General features: G+C 30.0%; 3 protein-coding genes across 3 annotated transcripts; 1 reads left to right on the top strand and 2 right to left on the bottom strand.

Annotated features, from left to right (window-relative positions):
* Positions 1-1,665: 1,665 nt before the first annotated feature.
* On the top strand, positions 1,666-7,263 carry LOC124371296. The gene is made up of 2 exons (XM_046829635.1): positions 1,666-1,807; positions 5,451-7,263. Exons 1-2 carry the CDS (start codon positions 1,760-1,762, stop codon positions 6,027-6,029), a joined length of 627 nt encoding a protein of 208 aa, XP_046685591.1. The 5' UTR covers positions 1,666-1,759; the 3' UTR covers positions 6,030-7,263.
* A 5,379-nt stretch (positions 7,264-12,642) lies between these two features.
* Positions 12,643-13,408, bottom strand: LOC124371293 (neurotactin-like). The gene is made up of 2 exons (XM_046829633.1): positions 13,156-13,408; positions 12,643-13,044 (listed from the first exon to the last, which is right to left on the bottom strand). The coding sequence occupies exons 1-2, from the start codon at positions 13,303-13,305 to the stop codon at positions 12,766-12,768; spliced, it is 429 nt and encodes a 142-aa protein (XP_046685589.1). The 5' UTR covers positions 13,306-13,408; the 3' UTR covers positions 12,643-12,765.
* Positions 13,409-15,993: 2,585 nt separating this feature from the next.
* On the bottom strand, positions 15,994-16,329 carry LOC124371292. The gene has a single exon (XM_046829632.1). The coding sequence runs from the start codon at positions 16,327-16,329 to the stop codon at positions 15,994-15,996; it is 336 nt and encodes a 111-aa protein (XP_046685588.1).
* Between the last annotated feature and the right edge of the window lie 43 nt (positions 16,330-16,372).

The following is a 16,372-nucleotide window of genomic DNA, read 5'->3' as shown; positions in this document are numbered from 1 at the left end:
ATCATTAAAACCTCAAAAAAATGTTCCTTGATTCTCAGGTTGGCATGAACAGACAGCAAGGCATGCAGAATCGCATTTGTAGATTTTACAATAGCCGGTTTTTTTTAAAATATTTCACCATTAGGTAGCACGCCAAAAATATAATTTACTGAAATTCCAGGTGTGTTTTTAAAATCCTACTTACTGTACATGTATATCTGCCAGTATGTTCAGTTTTAAAATTAAAATAAACAGTTTTTGCCTCATTTTTATCATTTTTACAGATTGTGCAGATTAAAATTGGAACTATTTACAAGCACGGTTTATAAAAGTGTGATATTAGGCTCTTGTTTTTAGGTGTTGAATCTTCAAAAGGTATGTCAGATAAAAATTGGTTCAGATGGTTAAAAAATCACATTTAAATTGCCTATGTCTGAAGTTGAACAGTTTGGCATAGAACAGTATTTTCTGAATATATTTTTGGGCATAATTTTCATCTTTAATTGATTTTTGTTGCCGTGATTCTATTTTGGGAACAACATAACAAAACTTTATTTTTTTACCTATTTAAGAAAGATTTACTCTTGTTCCTGGTTTTGAGCTGCACATTTGTGGTGATTTCAGTGCTGTAAGTTTTCTTCTTACTCAAATTTCAGTTTATCTCTGAACACTATTTAATACTTCATGTGGGAACTGATACTGGAGAAATAAGTTGTAACAATAAGCGTGACACAGGCAATGTCAATGAGTGTGGCGCAATGTGCATGGTATGTCAGTAAGAAGCCCGGACGCTGATGCTATGCCAGCTTGAGAGGATGGGTTGAAGATAGAGAGGAGGTGGTAAGGTAAAAAAGGTTAATATAGCAAAGTTACAGCTACCCACCAAGACTAAGGCAGTACTATAGTTGCAGTCATTTTATTACTATATGCTAAATTGGCCAACAATGCACATTTATCTTTTGTAGTTAATTTTGAGCAACAAATATTTGTAGAAATTCATAAAGAATTAAGAATGAATCATAAAGAATCCCTTACAAGCTGGCTGTAGTGAGACAACATTCATATGTTTATACTTTTTGAACATTTCAAAGCTTGTTTGAGATTTTTTTGAATGATTAATAAAAATAGTGAGGTAACTAAAACGCATTTGTATGAGCATATGTTCATATATTTTTAAGATGAGATGTCTCCTATAATTCTATGGACAAACTAAGGACGTAAAAATAGTTTGTTTAAAATTTCTCTTATGGAGCTTAAATCAACATGGCTGTTAATTCATCTACCTCTTAATATAGCTAATTTATATACAAATTAAGTTTTGAATTACATTCATAATAGTTTCAAAAAAATATGATCACAATTTACAGAATGTATTTAAAGTTTACAAATACACCTGTATCAAATATGAGTGTTTTGTTTTCTTTCTATTCTACTAATTTACTGAGCTAAAATATTTAAGTGTTAAGAATAGTTCCTACTGATATGTTTGTTGACGACACCCATCCTCTAAAGTATTAAGTGGATGAAATAATATTTCTTGGAAAAAGATAATACTTAATTGTCTCTTACAAGTTTTGGGAATTCCTAAAACCCCTTAGACCATTCATTTCTTTCTAACACAACTGTATCATTTTGTCATATTCAGAAATTTGCACATCATGACTAAATGTACATCTTGAAATGAAGATAAGGAGTTTCAGTCTAGATAAAAGCCTCTAAGAAGTGTTCCTTTCAAACCTGTCCGCAGTTCAGTTTGGCTAGTAAATTGCTTTGAAGCACAATGATTTTTAAAGCAGCTTTGTTCTTTGTTATAGTTTGTGTGTTTCAAGTAAGTATTGATTAATTTATATATAAAATATTTTAAGTGAAATTTAAAGTAAATAATACTAATCAAAATAATTTTAATAACTGTACAAAACTTTCTTCCTCTCATATTTATTTTTATTATTTTATAGTAAATTTAATTAAATATTATTTGTGAAAATTTATCATGGTGAGGGACTCCTTACTGTCAAAAACATTTTTCTTTTAGGTAATTTGGTTTATTTGAATTTTTAAATTTGAAATTTTTGTAAATGCCCATTTGTGACGATGATAGCTTAATGCCATTTTTCTAGAAAAACATATGAGATAGAGTCTTATTTTGTTTATCTTGAAATCTAGTTTTTATTCTAGTAGTGTAGGTGTATTTTTAAATTATACATTTTTAGTATTCCTTGAAGTTTCAAAAATACTTACTTTTTTAAAATAGTTTGCAACAACACATCAGGTGGTGTTTTACTGTACGAGTAAGCTACATGTATTACTATGTCAAAAGTTGTTATAAATGTTACTCTTTTCTTGTTGCCATCATTATTACCCATAGGACCAAAGTAAAAGTATTCGCTAATACTTATCCAATTCCATGTAGTGACATGCACCATCATCAAACTCAGTGATGCTAATGTATAACTAAAGCTTCATGCAAAGTTTCAAATTATAGGGCAGTTCATTTTCGAGATACCATGTGGATAGGCAGAAATTTTTCCAGCCCCTCATGTAATATGCTCCACTAAAAGTCAGCTGATAAAAATCAATTTTCCAAGGATATATCAAGTGGGTCTTAATACTAAAACTTGGCACTCAACACCACCTTTGAGAAAGATTCATTACCAAACGTGTATAACTTTAAAAAGATCCAAAGCTATTGCTGTGTTTGAAGCCAGGAATGTATTGACTTTATAGTTGAAAAATAATAAAAGAATTGTAAATAATAGTCTCCTACTAATAGGGCTTTCTAAGTGAGTGTTATATATTGTTTTAGAGTCATCTGTAATAATATTTTCTTGATGCCATAGTGCACTTGAAAAAAACCATTTCAGACCCTGTTGTAATTGTTATACCTAGCTCCAACCACTGAACCATTTTTCTCTCTCAGATTTTGTATGGAAATAAAACCCACACCTGTTGATTTTATAGATCTGAGCGGCGTACAATACTATTTGTAGATGAGCCTTCAAATTGACATTTTATGATTTATACCTTCCAGTTGAACCCACACTGGGTACAGCAAAAACCGATGTGTCACTTAAATCTGATCAACCTTATGGATGTCTATTAGGTACATCACTAACTACAAATGTTAAGATTCTGGGGTACAAGCATAATTCGATAGGTCTAGTCTACTGCAGGAGATGACTGTTGGAGTTGGTGGGGTTCGTTCCCTCGGTGTTAAACGTTCTTGCCAGCCTAGACATAAGGGTGTGCCACCCCCTGCTTGCTTTGACTGGAGAGGCTGGTTCAGAGCTGGCTTCCCCTACTTCCGAGGGGACATGACTTGAGTTGATTGCTCTAAATCCTTCCTCATGGATCTCGACAGGAGGCGGCTCCTACCCCACCCTTTCTCATCCAGACTATCCTATCTCTCCAGAAAACAGAGCATAGGTCCTAATAGGACTAGATGCAATTTCTAAGTTTCTTGTCCTAAGAGAACATAAAAAAATTATATTAGTAACTTGTTAATAGTAAAAAGAAAGATGATATTAACTGAATATTAAATTTACGAGTCTAAATTACAACTACCTTGAAGTATCACAATTTGATTTGTGAGGCTGCCCTTTGTGTTGTGTTCTAAACAGTTGCACTTATTTAAAAAACCAAATACTTGAATGTTGGCCATCATGTGCATCATATGCACTGTGGATGTGCCTAGGAGCACGTTATACACCCACAGCTCCTGAGGCCTGCGAAATTCTGAATCATGGTTTGTAAGTTTTAAATTTTCTTTATTACTCTTACTGACAAATGAATTATTTTTGAAAAATGCAAAATTTAAAGTCTAAATATGAAATCTTTCTCAACTTGTCTTGCCAGATAATACATTCAGATTTGTTTCATTAAATTGGGTTTTCATATCAGTGTTTAAGTAATAAAATTCTACACACCAAGTCACTATAAAATTATGTATGTGTTGGGATAAATAGGATGTGTTAATATTTTACATGTTTGAATCTCTGTGGGTGTATTGAGGGTTGTTTTCATATTTATTTATCTGATATTCATCGTTGCTAACATGGTTACCCATAAGACCATGTAAAAATATTCACTAACCCCCAGCCAAATCCCATGGAGTGACATGTACCATCATCTCTACTCAGTGTTCCTCATATATAGTTGAAGCTTCATGCACAAGTTAAAATCTATTAGGTGACTTTGTTTTTGAGATATCGTGTGGACAGACAGACAAAAGTTAAAATTTTCCAGCCCTAATAGTGATAGGATTTGCTAAAGCCAATTACATCATTGTTAGTTTTTGGTAGTGGAAATATTAAGTAAAATTATTATTTTTTTGTTTTGGTAGTGACTTGTATCATCTCCCTGGCTAGATTCCTGACTTAAACATAGTCAAAAAAATGCCTATGTAGAGTAATTTCTCCAGAGTTTTCTTGTAAACACAGTTACATTTACAGTTTATTGCTTCATGTTATTTTGGTAGTGACTTGGATCATATCTCTGGCTAGATTCCTGACCTAAGAATAATCCACTGTCTATTTAGGGCAATTTCTCCAGAGTTTTCTTGCATACACGGTTTTCATTTACAGTTTTTGCTTCATGTTAATTTATTGCCGTTAAAAATTTTACTATCATTTATGGGTATATTTGAACATCTTGTATATATTTGGATATTAAACTAAATTAATTAATTCCAAACAATCCTTACAGGAATATAAAACAAATAAATCAAACGATTTTGAGTGATAACTTGATGTTCTCAATATTGATTGCTTAAATCTTCTGTGATGAATGAACCAAGCCCTCCAGCCATTTCTCCTCCTCACCATAAAAAATCAGAATACTCGTACATAACCAATATGATTAAAAATAACAAACAACTTCCCACTGTTAAGAAAAATGTCTGAAAAAATACAAATGAAAGTATAACTAGGAGTTGGGTGTACTTATGGCAATTTTGATGTTTGCTTCATAAGAACTAACATTGTTCTTACAATCTCTAACAATTTTATGATCGTAAAATAACGGATGGGGTCTAAGATAGAATTTGGATCTGAGCTAGAGATAGTATAGGTTTAAATCCTGTCTCCTATGATCCATTAGAACGGGGAAAAAATAAGGCTTAAAAATGGATCGGTGTATTTTTTTTTAAAAACATCCACTCATCAACTGAGATTAGTAACTAAGACAAGCCCTACTACTGTGCTTGGTCCAATAATGGTAGAATTAGAACTGACAGTCAGATAGTGCTGGAACAAGTTGTTCTAGTGAGATATGACATTTATCTACATATAATTTATTAAATTGTATATACAAATTCAACTATGAAAATAAATAAGAAAGTCAACTAAAGTTCAATAGTTGTGTATGTTTTGGTTTTAATTGAATAAATACATGATCAATTGTATGACTACTGAGACAATAGTTTAATAATAATAGTTAATAAAAGCATTAGATCATTTTCAACTGATTTTTTTCAGGCTACTGGTGTTCTAACTGAGTCTGAAGATAACTCACGTGTTCTAAAATTTAAAGAACATGCCATAAACACAATACCATTTGACATTGATGCTGCTTTATCACGTCTACGACTGGATTCACAAAATTCTTTTGTGCAATACCTCCTGAGTATAAAAGCCACACTCTGTAAACTCCAGAGATGCAGGACAGGGAGTAGGCTAAAGCTTCTCCATCAAGGTGCTCTGAGTTTCGGAAACTTTCAAGCCTGCATCAATGCCACCAGAAACATTGCGGACTTGGAGACTTTCATCCTCCACGTGTACAACACGACTATGACTGCGGCGTACGATACGGAGGACCTGATCAAGAACGTGGTCCAGTGTCATTCGGCAGGAAATGTGTTCGACATCCTGGATTGCATTGTCACTGCTTTTCAAAATAGTGGACCAGATGTCGAAGCATTGCTGAGCCAAGCAAAAGGCTTAATCAGTGAGCTGGAAGCTGATTCTGAGAATTTTTTCACTAACCTAAAGAAATGTGTAGGGTATACTGCGTCTGAATTTTTCGCTAAAGCATCAGAAATAATTAATAAATGTTAACTGCAGTTAAAGTGAATTAACTGAACTGACACTAATATATTTAATTTATTTTATATATATAATTTAATTATAATTTATTTAATTGATATACAATATTAATTGGTCACAAACTTAGGAATCAATTAACTGAACCTAGACAGCAAAAATATTTGGCTTGTGTTAAGAAATAGAGTATATTTAGAAAATTATGAACCAGTTTGGGTTTATTTAGTAAATGTTATAAATATTATTACTTGTGTTATACAAACATTTATATTTAGTTTATTTATTAAATACAAAACAGTAGATCCTATTACCATGTGTATATCCTTGTGTATAAGCCTTTAGTTCGTGTAGAAGCAGATTAAAGGTTGTTTTAAATCCATAATTTAAATCAGTCAACTTTAATTATTCAGAGCAATTGAAATGAAAATACTTATTGAGGATACAAAGCCACAGTTAAAAATAATGTATTTTAAAAATATTGTATTTACTTGAAAAGAAAATGTTTTTTATTAATTTTATTTATAAAATTAATTAGGAGTAAACAAAAAATATACTCACAAACAAGATTTTGTCACGAAAAATCAACACTACTAATAGACTAAAGTATGTAGACCTAAGGAACAACAAACCTAGCAAAGACAAACAAACCCATGTCTGTTAATTGAACAAACTCATTGGAAGAATTTTTATATTTTTAATTATTATTGAATGACGTGGTGCAAAGACAGGTTATAATTTTGTGTACATATGTATCAAATATCTTATCTTTGTATTTAATATACCAACATTCCTTTTATTATACAAGATGTATATCTAGTTTTAGTTCAGTTCTTTTAATGTAATGGTTTCCAGCTTTTCCATAAAAATTTATCTTGTTTTTTGACACAACCGTTTTTTTAGTGTATTCCTAATTTTGTAAAAATTAAAACATTTACATTTCATAATAATGTTAATGATAATTTTCAGTACAAATTACCAAGCTTAATTGAATACATTTGATTATCAACCAACCAGTTAATAGTATTAATGCAGCTGGGAAGCTGTAACTATTGTTTTATTATCTGCAATAATATCTAACTACAGTATTAGAGCATAAGGTATTGAATATTATAGTTTTATAATTATCTCAATAGCTTAACAAAGAGTGCTGTGTTAATTACTTTACTAATATGCTAATCGCCTTGTTAATATATTATATTTATTACTAAACACCTTGTTAGTATATTTATAACAAATAAACTTGCTTTGCGTAAAAACAGAGTTTATATACCGTCTGTGTCAATCATCAATATGGAAGAAAAACATTTGTCTGTAATCGTTATCTTTAATAAAAATCTTTAGCAAAATTTACCAACCAATGAACTTTAAGATGAGTTCAATTGTTTTATATTTGGATGAACTTCAAGATAACACCCCTAAAAATGGGAAAATACAAAGTTTTTATTGTTTTATTAAATATCTATATTTTATCGTATTTACAATTAATTATAACTGACATGTTTTATTTATTATTATAATTAACAGTATAATGACATATAATTTAAGAAAGTGATATGATTATTTTATAAAAAATTACTTAAAAAAATTAATTTTTTAGTAAAAAAAATTATGTCAATACAGTTTTTATTTGCAATCTTTTGTTACAATGCTTACCCTTACATTTGATGAGCCTAATAATTATAGAATATTCAAAATAATGTTTCATATTAAATTTTTAGGAAAGGCGTTTAAGAGTTGTAACAAAAAAATCTTAAGTCCAAAAACAATGAACCCAACCAAACATTGATTGTGCTGGCTTCAATACATAATTAGGCTATGCAAAATTTGAGGAACAATTGTTTAAAATAAAGCAACACAATTTAAATTTAAATCTTATATTGCTACATACAGTACATTATTACATACACACAAAACGTTTATCAAAAAACATCAATAGATGAGTAAATGTTTAGAAAACAGAGTCAAGCTTAACAAAATATAATATACTGTACAAAAGCACAATCCAAAAGCTACAATTATGGAAATGTTATCCATTGATATTTTTGTATTAACAAACAGTACAAAGTCGGGCAGGATTCTGTACAGATACATAGATAATGGAGTACTAATTTGTCTGCATGTTGACATTGATCAGGGAATGATTGAAAACAGCTATAAATAAACTGTAGTAATTAAATTTAATAGAGTCATTTAAGCACAATAAACATTCCAATACTGCTATTATTTTAACTTTGTTTTTTGTCAAAAACTACTTACAACTATGGAAATATTTTTTCCCAAAGAGACTTATTGTGAGTGGGTAAGAAAGTTCCTATATTACTTTAAGCAATAGACTACCTAAAAAATCAAAAATACAAACAAAGAAAAATAAATAAATAATTTTCTATGATTTTTAACTAGAGTGCTGAAGAAAAGGATATCCTTTGTCATTGTAAAGTTTATTATATCTGAGCAAGAAAATAAGATTCTTGGTATAACTTGTATACCTAGAACATTGACTAAATTATCAGAACTAAAGTTGCTCAGTTGTTTAGACCATCTCAAATTCCATAATCTAAGCTTTTAAATATACTTAATTATTTTACAAGGAATGGTTTAAGTGGTTTGTGTAAAATTTGAAGTTACAACACATGTAACGGTGAGTATTATAAGGTAAGTTTTATAAGGACTCACTACCTCAAAATTTATTGTACAGATTTCATATTTATTTACATATATTACTGAATTTTGTAAATTTGTATTCGTTCACCATTTTTACATGTTTTATAATGCTATTACATGCAAGAATACATTAACTAGTGTTCTAAGATTCCTCACACAATTAAATGCAATCTTTGATTTCTGAGCCATATTTTATACAACAAAAATGTATTGGGTCATTAGAACATGATATGGGTTGAATATTTATTTTATTTGGAGAATACCGTTTTCATTTTTTTTATTTATAATTCAGTAAAAGGATGTCTAATTCCTTATCCTTACAAAAATTTGAAAGATGGAACTCTATTCATTTTGCATTTTTATAAGTACTGAATCATTATTATATTGCAAAAAGTTTACCTTTCTTATCTATTAATCTCAGACTTCTCTAGAACAAAGAAATTAACCTTATCACATTCCACTCGAAATAGATAATTTTTCTAAGTGGGAAACACTTACACAGATAAGTTAGTATTGTTTAAGATTTATTTAACAGATTGAGGGAAAACAAGATCCAATTTGTATAAATGTTTCAATGTCAACATACAGATAACACACGTTTGTGCAGTACACTAAAAAGATAACACGCATAATTGAGTATAAGAAAATATAGACACTGTCACATGGAAATATTAGTATGTCAAGATAAAAAGTATGTATAATCAAAAATTAATGTAATTAAATACTTACTGCAGATGTTGTTTTAATCATATAAAAATATATTATGGTTTTCTGATACACTTATTCAAAGTCAAACTTCAAATTAGTTTAAATTTCGTCTAAAAAGAGTCTACCATACTTATAAAAAATACAACTTTTAAAAGAATTAGGAATTTTAGATATACCAGGAATTCTTAGTAGTTTCTAAAGCTGGTCAATAGTTATAGTGTTGATTGTGGAAAAATTTAATAATATTAAAAAAATAACAGATGTACCAGAATAGGAGAAGACGATTTTTGAGTATTTTTTTAACAACCTGCAACCTTCTCTGAAAGTATATTAACTGAAAACTTTCTTTAAAAGCTTAGCAGCAACTATCACCTGGCTGTAGATAAATGAACTTAAGTTTTGACTCCAGGAGGTTTCATTTTAAAGCTCTTATTAATACGCATTCAAACACGTTTTACCAACATGTTCTTCTGAGTAAATAAATTTTTGTACGTACACTAGTATAAAACTGAATTTCTTTTACTTTTAATTTTATTACATGTAATATTTCTTAAAACCATGTGAGAAGTATTTTTATGCAATAAAAACAAAACTAAAACATTTCAAGTTGTAATACATAATGCACATGCTTTATCGGAATTTTGCGTTACATTACAATTGTCTTCAATAACTTTAACCCTATAAGCAGTCACTAAAATTTTGTAATCCCCATTTCACCACTGCTTGTCTAGCAACGAGAAAATTGTTGCGTTGAGAACATTCCACTGATGTTATTATTTGTTATAGAACCTTGTAGTTGGCACCAATGTCAACATCTAACTTTATAGAAAAGTTGTTAATTCAGTGTTTGTACTTACAATTTATAGTTTTCGATCTATGAATTTTATAAATAAGGCTTACATTTAAACATTTGTTACACTACAGTTGATAAAAAAAAACTGGTCATCAAGTAGCTCACAAATTAATAACTATATGAGTTTATGAAATTTTAATTGCACTTCCTGAAAGCTGGAGAGTTGTACTTGGATTTGAATTGTGTAGTAATTCTCTAAGTTAAAATATTAACTTTTTAAAATTGTGAAATATGAGCGATTATTTTTAAAATTTTTCATTACAAATTCAACTTGCTTTTAAAAAGATATTTGTTGTAAAATACATTTTTAGTTTGTGATCAAATTCGTTCAACGTTCTTAAAAAACAACAAAGGTCAGTAACGATACTTTCATTATGTGCTTGTAATTCTTTTTACAAAAGTGATTTATGTTGTATGTTTATGCAATTAATATTCACTTTCATAGTAGACATAAACAGCGTCATTTTTTGAAACAAAAAGTGCTGCATCAAAATCTCATAGTGAGAAAAATGTATGAAGAATTCAGAAATTCTAAGTTTTTTTATAAAAACTATTAAATTTAGAATATTTTGTACATCCTGGAATAAAAAATTTGTTTACAATTTTGTACAGGTATCTCCTCTTGAATGGTATGCAAATAGAAAACAACAAAAGAGTATAAACCATCACAACCCTTTTTTTTTGTTTATTTCTAAAATGATTTCTTTTATTATAATCATATACTACAACTAACACTGATTACAAAAATATATTCAACTATAGTGTTTGGGTTTGATGTGTGTATTCTACTAGTAGAAGGAAAATGGTGAACCTCTGCAAGAAGCCCAAAATCAGCTGAGGTTTGGTAAGTTTTTGACTGCTGCTTACAGGGTTAATGTAAAAACAATCCTCACAGGTTAATAACGAGTATTTTATACTTTTACATAAGTAACATTGTAATTATAATATAAGATAGGAATTTGGTGTTAAATTAAAAGTATAGAAGGTTCCAGGTTTACAGCAAGAATTAGTTGTAAAATCAAGATCCAACTCTGGTGTACCTTAACCTCAATTAAATAGTTGACTGTTCTGGTTTAAGTCAAATAAATATATTACTCAAAAGGAAAATTAATACAATTTTTGTATACATGTTCATAGAAAGTCTGCATTTCTTTGTATCACTTGAGTAGCAAAATTGTTTATTTAACTTGTATTACTAATTTTACAACTTTACTACTCTATACAATTCTAACATTTTCAGTTAGTTACTTAACTATTGAGATCAGTTCTTTTCGTTAGGCAGTCAAAATATATTTCACTCTAACTTACAAAATATCACTGACAGTGTAAAAAAACTTGTGATTATCACTCTGTACCTATAAAAGCTAAAACTCTCTATTATAAAAATGTAAAAGTTGTAATTTTTATCACATTTTAATTTTAGAATTTTCTTGGCTTTTTCAATGCACAGGTTTTTGGAAAATAATTGTTGGTATCATTATTCTTGCCTGAGAGCCTATATAGTGGAAATGTTCAATTTAAGGAGTGATCCATAACCATACCTTAAAAATTATAACAGTAAAAATTAAATTTCTTTTAATATAAGAAAGTGTCTAAAAATATATAAACTATTTGGTTCATTTCAGACTTACGCATTCAACTTAAATGTTCCATTGTTTGTATATTATAATTATTTCAGTAAGCAACATAAACTATGTTGCATATGCTATTACAGTTTTGACGGACACTATACAATTAGTAAGCATTCATCATATGATAAATCTGGATTTTTCTTTACAAAAGTTATACACTTTTAAATAAATAGCTTATACAAGTATAATCTATAGACGTCCATCAAGTAAAACACATGTATTAACAAAATGTTTACAATCCTGTGATTTATAACTCATCAGTTGGTGTAATATATAGCAATGCACTATTTTAGAACAACTAACTAATAAAGCCAGTGGTTGCAGTAATATTGCAGTAATTGAAACACAACATATTGAAAATAAAATCATAGCTTGATACAGTATACAGTAACAAAAAGAAACACAGTAACAAAAAAAGTGAACACAATTAATATGCTATACATAGCTTATACCTAAAATAAATTATAATATAATCACTTAATAATATACAACATTATAATATATACAGTGTAAAAGTATATTTCAATAAATAAATTTATGCTGTACAATAGCAATATCACGAGGCAAATGTCATGGACATTAAAGTATATGCTGACAAGTCAAACAAAAATATGTAAGTATTTTCTTTAAAACATTTTTGGATATGTGTTGAACTCTATTCAAATTTATATAAATATATTTTCCAAAGAACTTTTCAGTTTTTATCTGACTAAAGTGACTTCATTACTTAAATAATACTCTGGAATTTCAAATAGCTGTATTTTTAGAGAGAAAGCAACATCGTCATAAAAGGTCCTCTGAAAAACTAACTGAAGCTGCCAAGATATAATAATTTTACTGTATGAAAATTTTCTCACATATTTACAAAAGCAGAAGCGTACACGGCTCTTTTGGTTTTCTAATCAATTCTAGCGTACCGAGGCACGTAGTCATTTGCGATCCATAGATCACAGTTGGGGTAATCGGCGTGTGTGAGGGCATCCTGACCGATCAGCAGGATCTTGTTGTTGGAGGCATCAGAAGGGTGCTGGTCGAATTTGCCGAGAGACACAAATCGGTAAAATATCTGTTGTATGGCTGCAAAATATCTGCGTTGTTCAGAAGTCTTGGGAGTGTAGTGCTCAAGGATCGCATCAACATCAAAATTGACGTCTGCTACTTGTAAATCGCCACGGGGCTGGAAAAAATCAATGTCATCATTGATAATTAAGTTCAACAAGTTTTTGAAGATGTTAAAACAATTTATTGTTGTAAACTGACAACATCAAACAGTTACAAAAGTACTTACCTCAGTGACAACGTAGAAGGGCGTCGAAGGGATCTGCCTAGCGAGATTGAGTAGAGGACAAATAGTACGGATGTCTGAGATCATGGAGGCGAGGCCTGACCAAGTCGCGTTGTATCTCTTGAATAAATCTGTGATGTTGTTACCGAGCATACTGTTGGCAATCTTCGCCTTCACCTCCTCTTCTGTCCACTCTGGCTTTTCCTCGTACAAAGCCTTGGTAGCGTCTGCGTGAGCTGTTGTACCTGTTACAACATGACAGTATGTTTAACGTGTGATAAATCACTAAATGTTTTGATATTGTAAAAGTCACTGACATAAAAGTACCTATAAACAAGTTCTTTGCCTGACATGTTATTAGTGTACAAAATGACGAAATATTTATTGCTGTACAATTCCATTAATGCGAAAACAATAAGATACAAAATTGGTTTAGTTACAGTAAAAAAACTATTCAGAATAGTGGAAGTTAAACACCTACAGATTTAGATCTTGGATATTTATTCAAGTTAAAAATGTGTCTACTATAAACAACACAGTTTATTACAATAATTTATTTTTCATTTTCCGTATATAAATCCATAAAATATAAAGAAATTGGGCAAGGGATCAATCCAAGAGATACTGCTTTGTATGAAACAACCAAATGGAAATTGCAATTTCCACTCATGTATTGAAATTTTATAATAAAATACATCTTGTGCAGGAAATACATTCTGAGATAAGTGACCACCTTATTTGAGGAACATAAATGAATATAATGAATAAAAAATAAAAGAATATTTAATAAACAAAACATTGTATAACTTTGAACAATTATATGAACATGTACAAATTGATCTGTTTTTTATAATAAACCATTCAGTAGTATTTTTAGCAAGTGACACCATTTTCAATGTATACCACTGTAATTTAACTTTAATTTTTATGGACATTATGGAAAGTGAAAATAGTATACAATTGAATGACTAATTTATACATTCAGTTTACATTAAGTTTGCTATTCAAATGTTGGATGTTTTGTCACAGGAATGATTTAGGCTTCATTGAAGATTCTTAATGAGTGTGATCAGTGATGAGCAAGGTGAAAGATGAATGGGTGCTACTAATTCACTTTCACTTTGTTCACTACAATTTTCTTTCAAAACATTTTCAATAAATGTTGTAGATCATTACAATTTACCAATGATACTTGGACATAAATTTATAAAATACGAACTGCAATCAAATATTATTTACAAAACAATGGTGATTTACCAATTTGGTTATAGATCTACACCATAGAGTAAAGAAGATTGACCTTTCCATACAGTATTATCAAGTATTAACAAGTATTATAAATCAGTAATTTACTTAATGCCGATCAACTGTCATTAGTGAATAGATGCGATTCATGAACCATTCAAATAGATAAAAATACAAACTACAAGCAAAATATTATTTAGAAAACTATGATAATAGGTTAATTAAGTTATATCTACGATTTTCCACTAAAAACACAAAATATGACAAAAACATGTTTTAGTGATTGGTAATTTGCATAACATGTTGTAATGGATCAATATAAACAGAATGGACACATTTAAAGCTACAATTTTTGATAAATTATTATAATTTCTTACTTTAGTTAACTACCTCCAATTATTACTCTATACGTACTAGCCAAACGACAATAACGCTCGTACAACAAAAACTTGCCATGGTTCTGAAACTTCTGTTTCCCTTTGTGACAAGCCCAATGTAAACTGAAGGTCACCCTTTAATCTCGAATGAGTTAATTATTCATAAACATAATAAGGAACTCGGTTAAACACATAGAAGCACATTAATTACACATTAATAACACCTAACATCAAATTTCATATTCCAAGACAAAATTTGAAAAAGACCAGACAGTCATAAAGGTTTTTAAATTCAGTGATCAGTAAATAAGTGATTGAGTGAGTTAAAAATTCAAAAGAACAGACAGTCATAAAGGGTTTTAAATTTAGTGGTCAGTAAATGAGCGATTGAGTGAGTTAAAATTTGAAAAGACCAGATAGTCATAAAGGTTTTTAACCCTACATCGGGCACTAAACGGAGTTTTCCTCCGTGTATTTTTTTATTATCAAAAATAGTACTACTTTTCTGATGTTGGCAGTCGTTTCCCGCAGTGTACTTCACGAGCATCTTTCGGGGAAGCGAAACAATAGCCTCCCGCTTATCTTTGTCAAAATCTGTCAGTATGAGGTCTACTTCCGTGTGAGACTGGACGATTCCTCCGTGAGCACCCGATGTTGTGTTTGTAGTACTTGGACGAAATCTCCGTGAGCGCCTTATAGTGTTTAGTTTTTATGGAGTAATAATCCGTGTGCGCCTAAATGTGTGACCTGTGATGGTTTCTTTTTAAGTTTTACAATATATTTTATTTCAATTTTGTGAAATGGAGAATGAAGACGAGGGACTTGTCAGTACAGTACCCGTGTGCTAGGGAACATTTCAGTACTGTTTATGGAGTGAACATTGTCGTTACCGGTATAAGAACCAGAAGGAAAATGTTTTGAAACTTTATGTAGTGTTAAAAAAAATTTTAGAAAAGAATAAATTTTGATTTTAGAATAATAATTGACATTACAATTTGTATAATATCTCAAGAATTGAAGTAAGTTGTTTTTGTAAGAAGTTAAAAACTAAGTTAATTTCCATATATTATTACAGTAGGTTAAACATTTTTACAATTAATTGCATTATTCTTTAAAATAAGTCATGTTGTTATTATACAATAACATTTTTTTAAGATTTTCAATTTCTTATTTGGAAAATTCATTACATATATATATATATATATATATAAAATCGGTTTCACAGCGTATGTGGTCGCCTTCCGATTCCCAACTTCCACTCTTTCCTATCATTCCAATCACCAGGTCCTAAGTTCCGTTCCGACATTGCCTTCGATATCCCCTGCTTCCATGTTTCTCTAGGGCGACCCCTCTTTCGTCGTTCTGTTGGTAGCCATTCCATAAGAATTTTTGGCAGACGTTCCTCATCCATTCGGTTTACGTGGCCGAACCATACTAACTGTTTCTGTCTAATTGCTTCAACAATAGTTTCTTCTTGTTTCATCGTTCTTCTTATCTCCTCATTTCGCACTCTGTCTAATTTCGATTTCCGCGCAGCTCTTCTCAGGAAATCCATTTCGGTGGACAATAGTTTATTTTCCATTTTTCTGGAAATTTGC

The sequence above is a fragment of the Homalodisca vitripennis genome, unplaced genomic scaffold, assembly GCF_021130785.1.
Source record: "Homalodisca vitripennis isolate AUS2020 unplaced genomic scaffold, UT_GWSS_2.1 ScUCBcl_1242;HRSCAF=4620, whole genome shotgun sequence".
NCBI lineage: Eukaryota > Metazoa > Arthropoda > Insecta > Hemiptera > Cicadellidae > Homalodisca > Homalodisca vitripennis.
Note: the sequence above shows the minus strand (reverse complement) of the source record. Positions and strands in the feature narration are given on the sequence as shown.

Coding starts and splice junctions, on each gene's coding strand:
- LOC124371296 (XM_046829635.1), top strand. CDS start 1,760: ATGATTTTTAAAGCAGCTTTGTTCTTTGTTATAGTTTGTGTGTTTCAA. Junction 1,808..5,450: donor TTATAGTTTGTGTGTTTCAA/GTAAGTATTGAT, acceptor GATTTTTTTCAG/GCTACTGGTGTTCTAACTGA.
- LOC124371293 (XM_046829633.1), bottom strand. CDS start 13,305: ATGCTCGGTAACAACATCACAGATTTATTCAAGAGATACAACGCGACT. Junction 13,045..13,155: donor CCTTCTACGTTGTCACTGAG/GTAAGTACTTTT, acceptor GATTTTTTCCAG/CCCCGTGGCGATTTACAAGT.
- LOC124371292 (XM_046829632.1), bottom strand. CDS start 16,329: ATGGATTTCCTGAGAAGAGCTGCGCGGAAATCGAAATTAGACAGAGTG.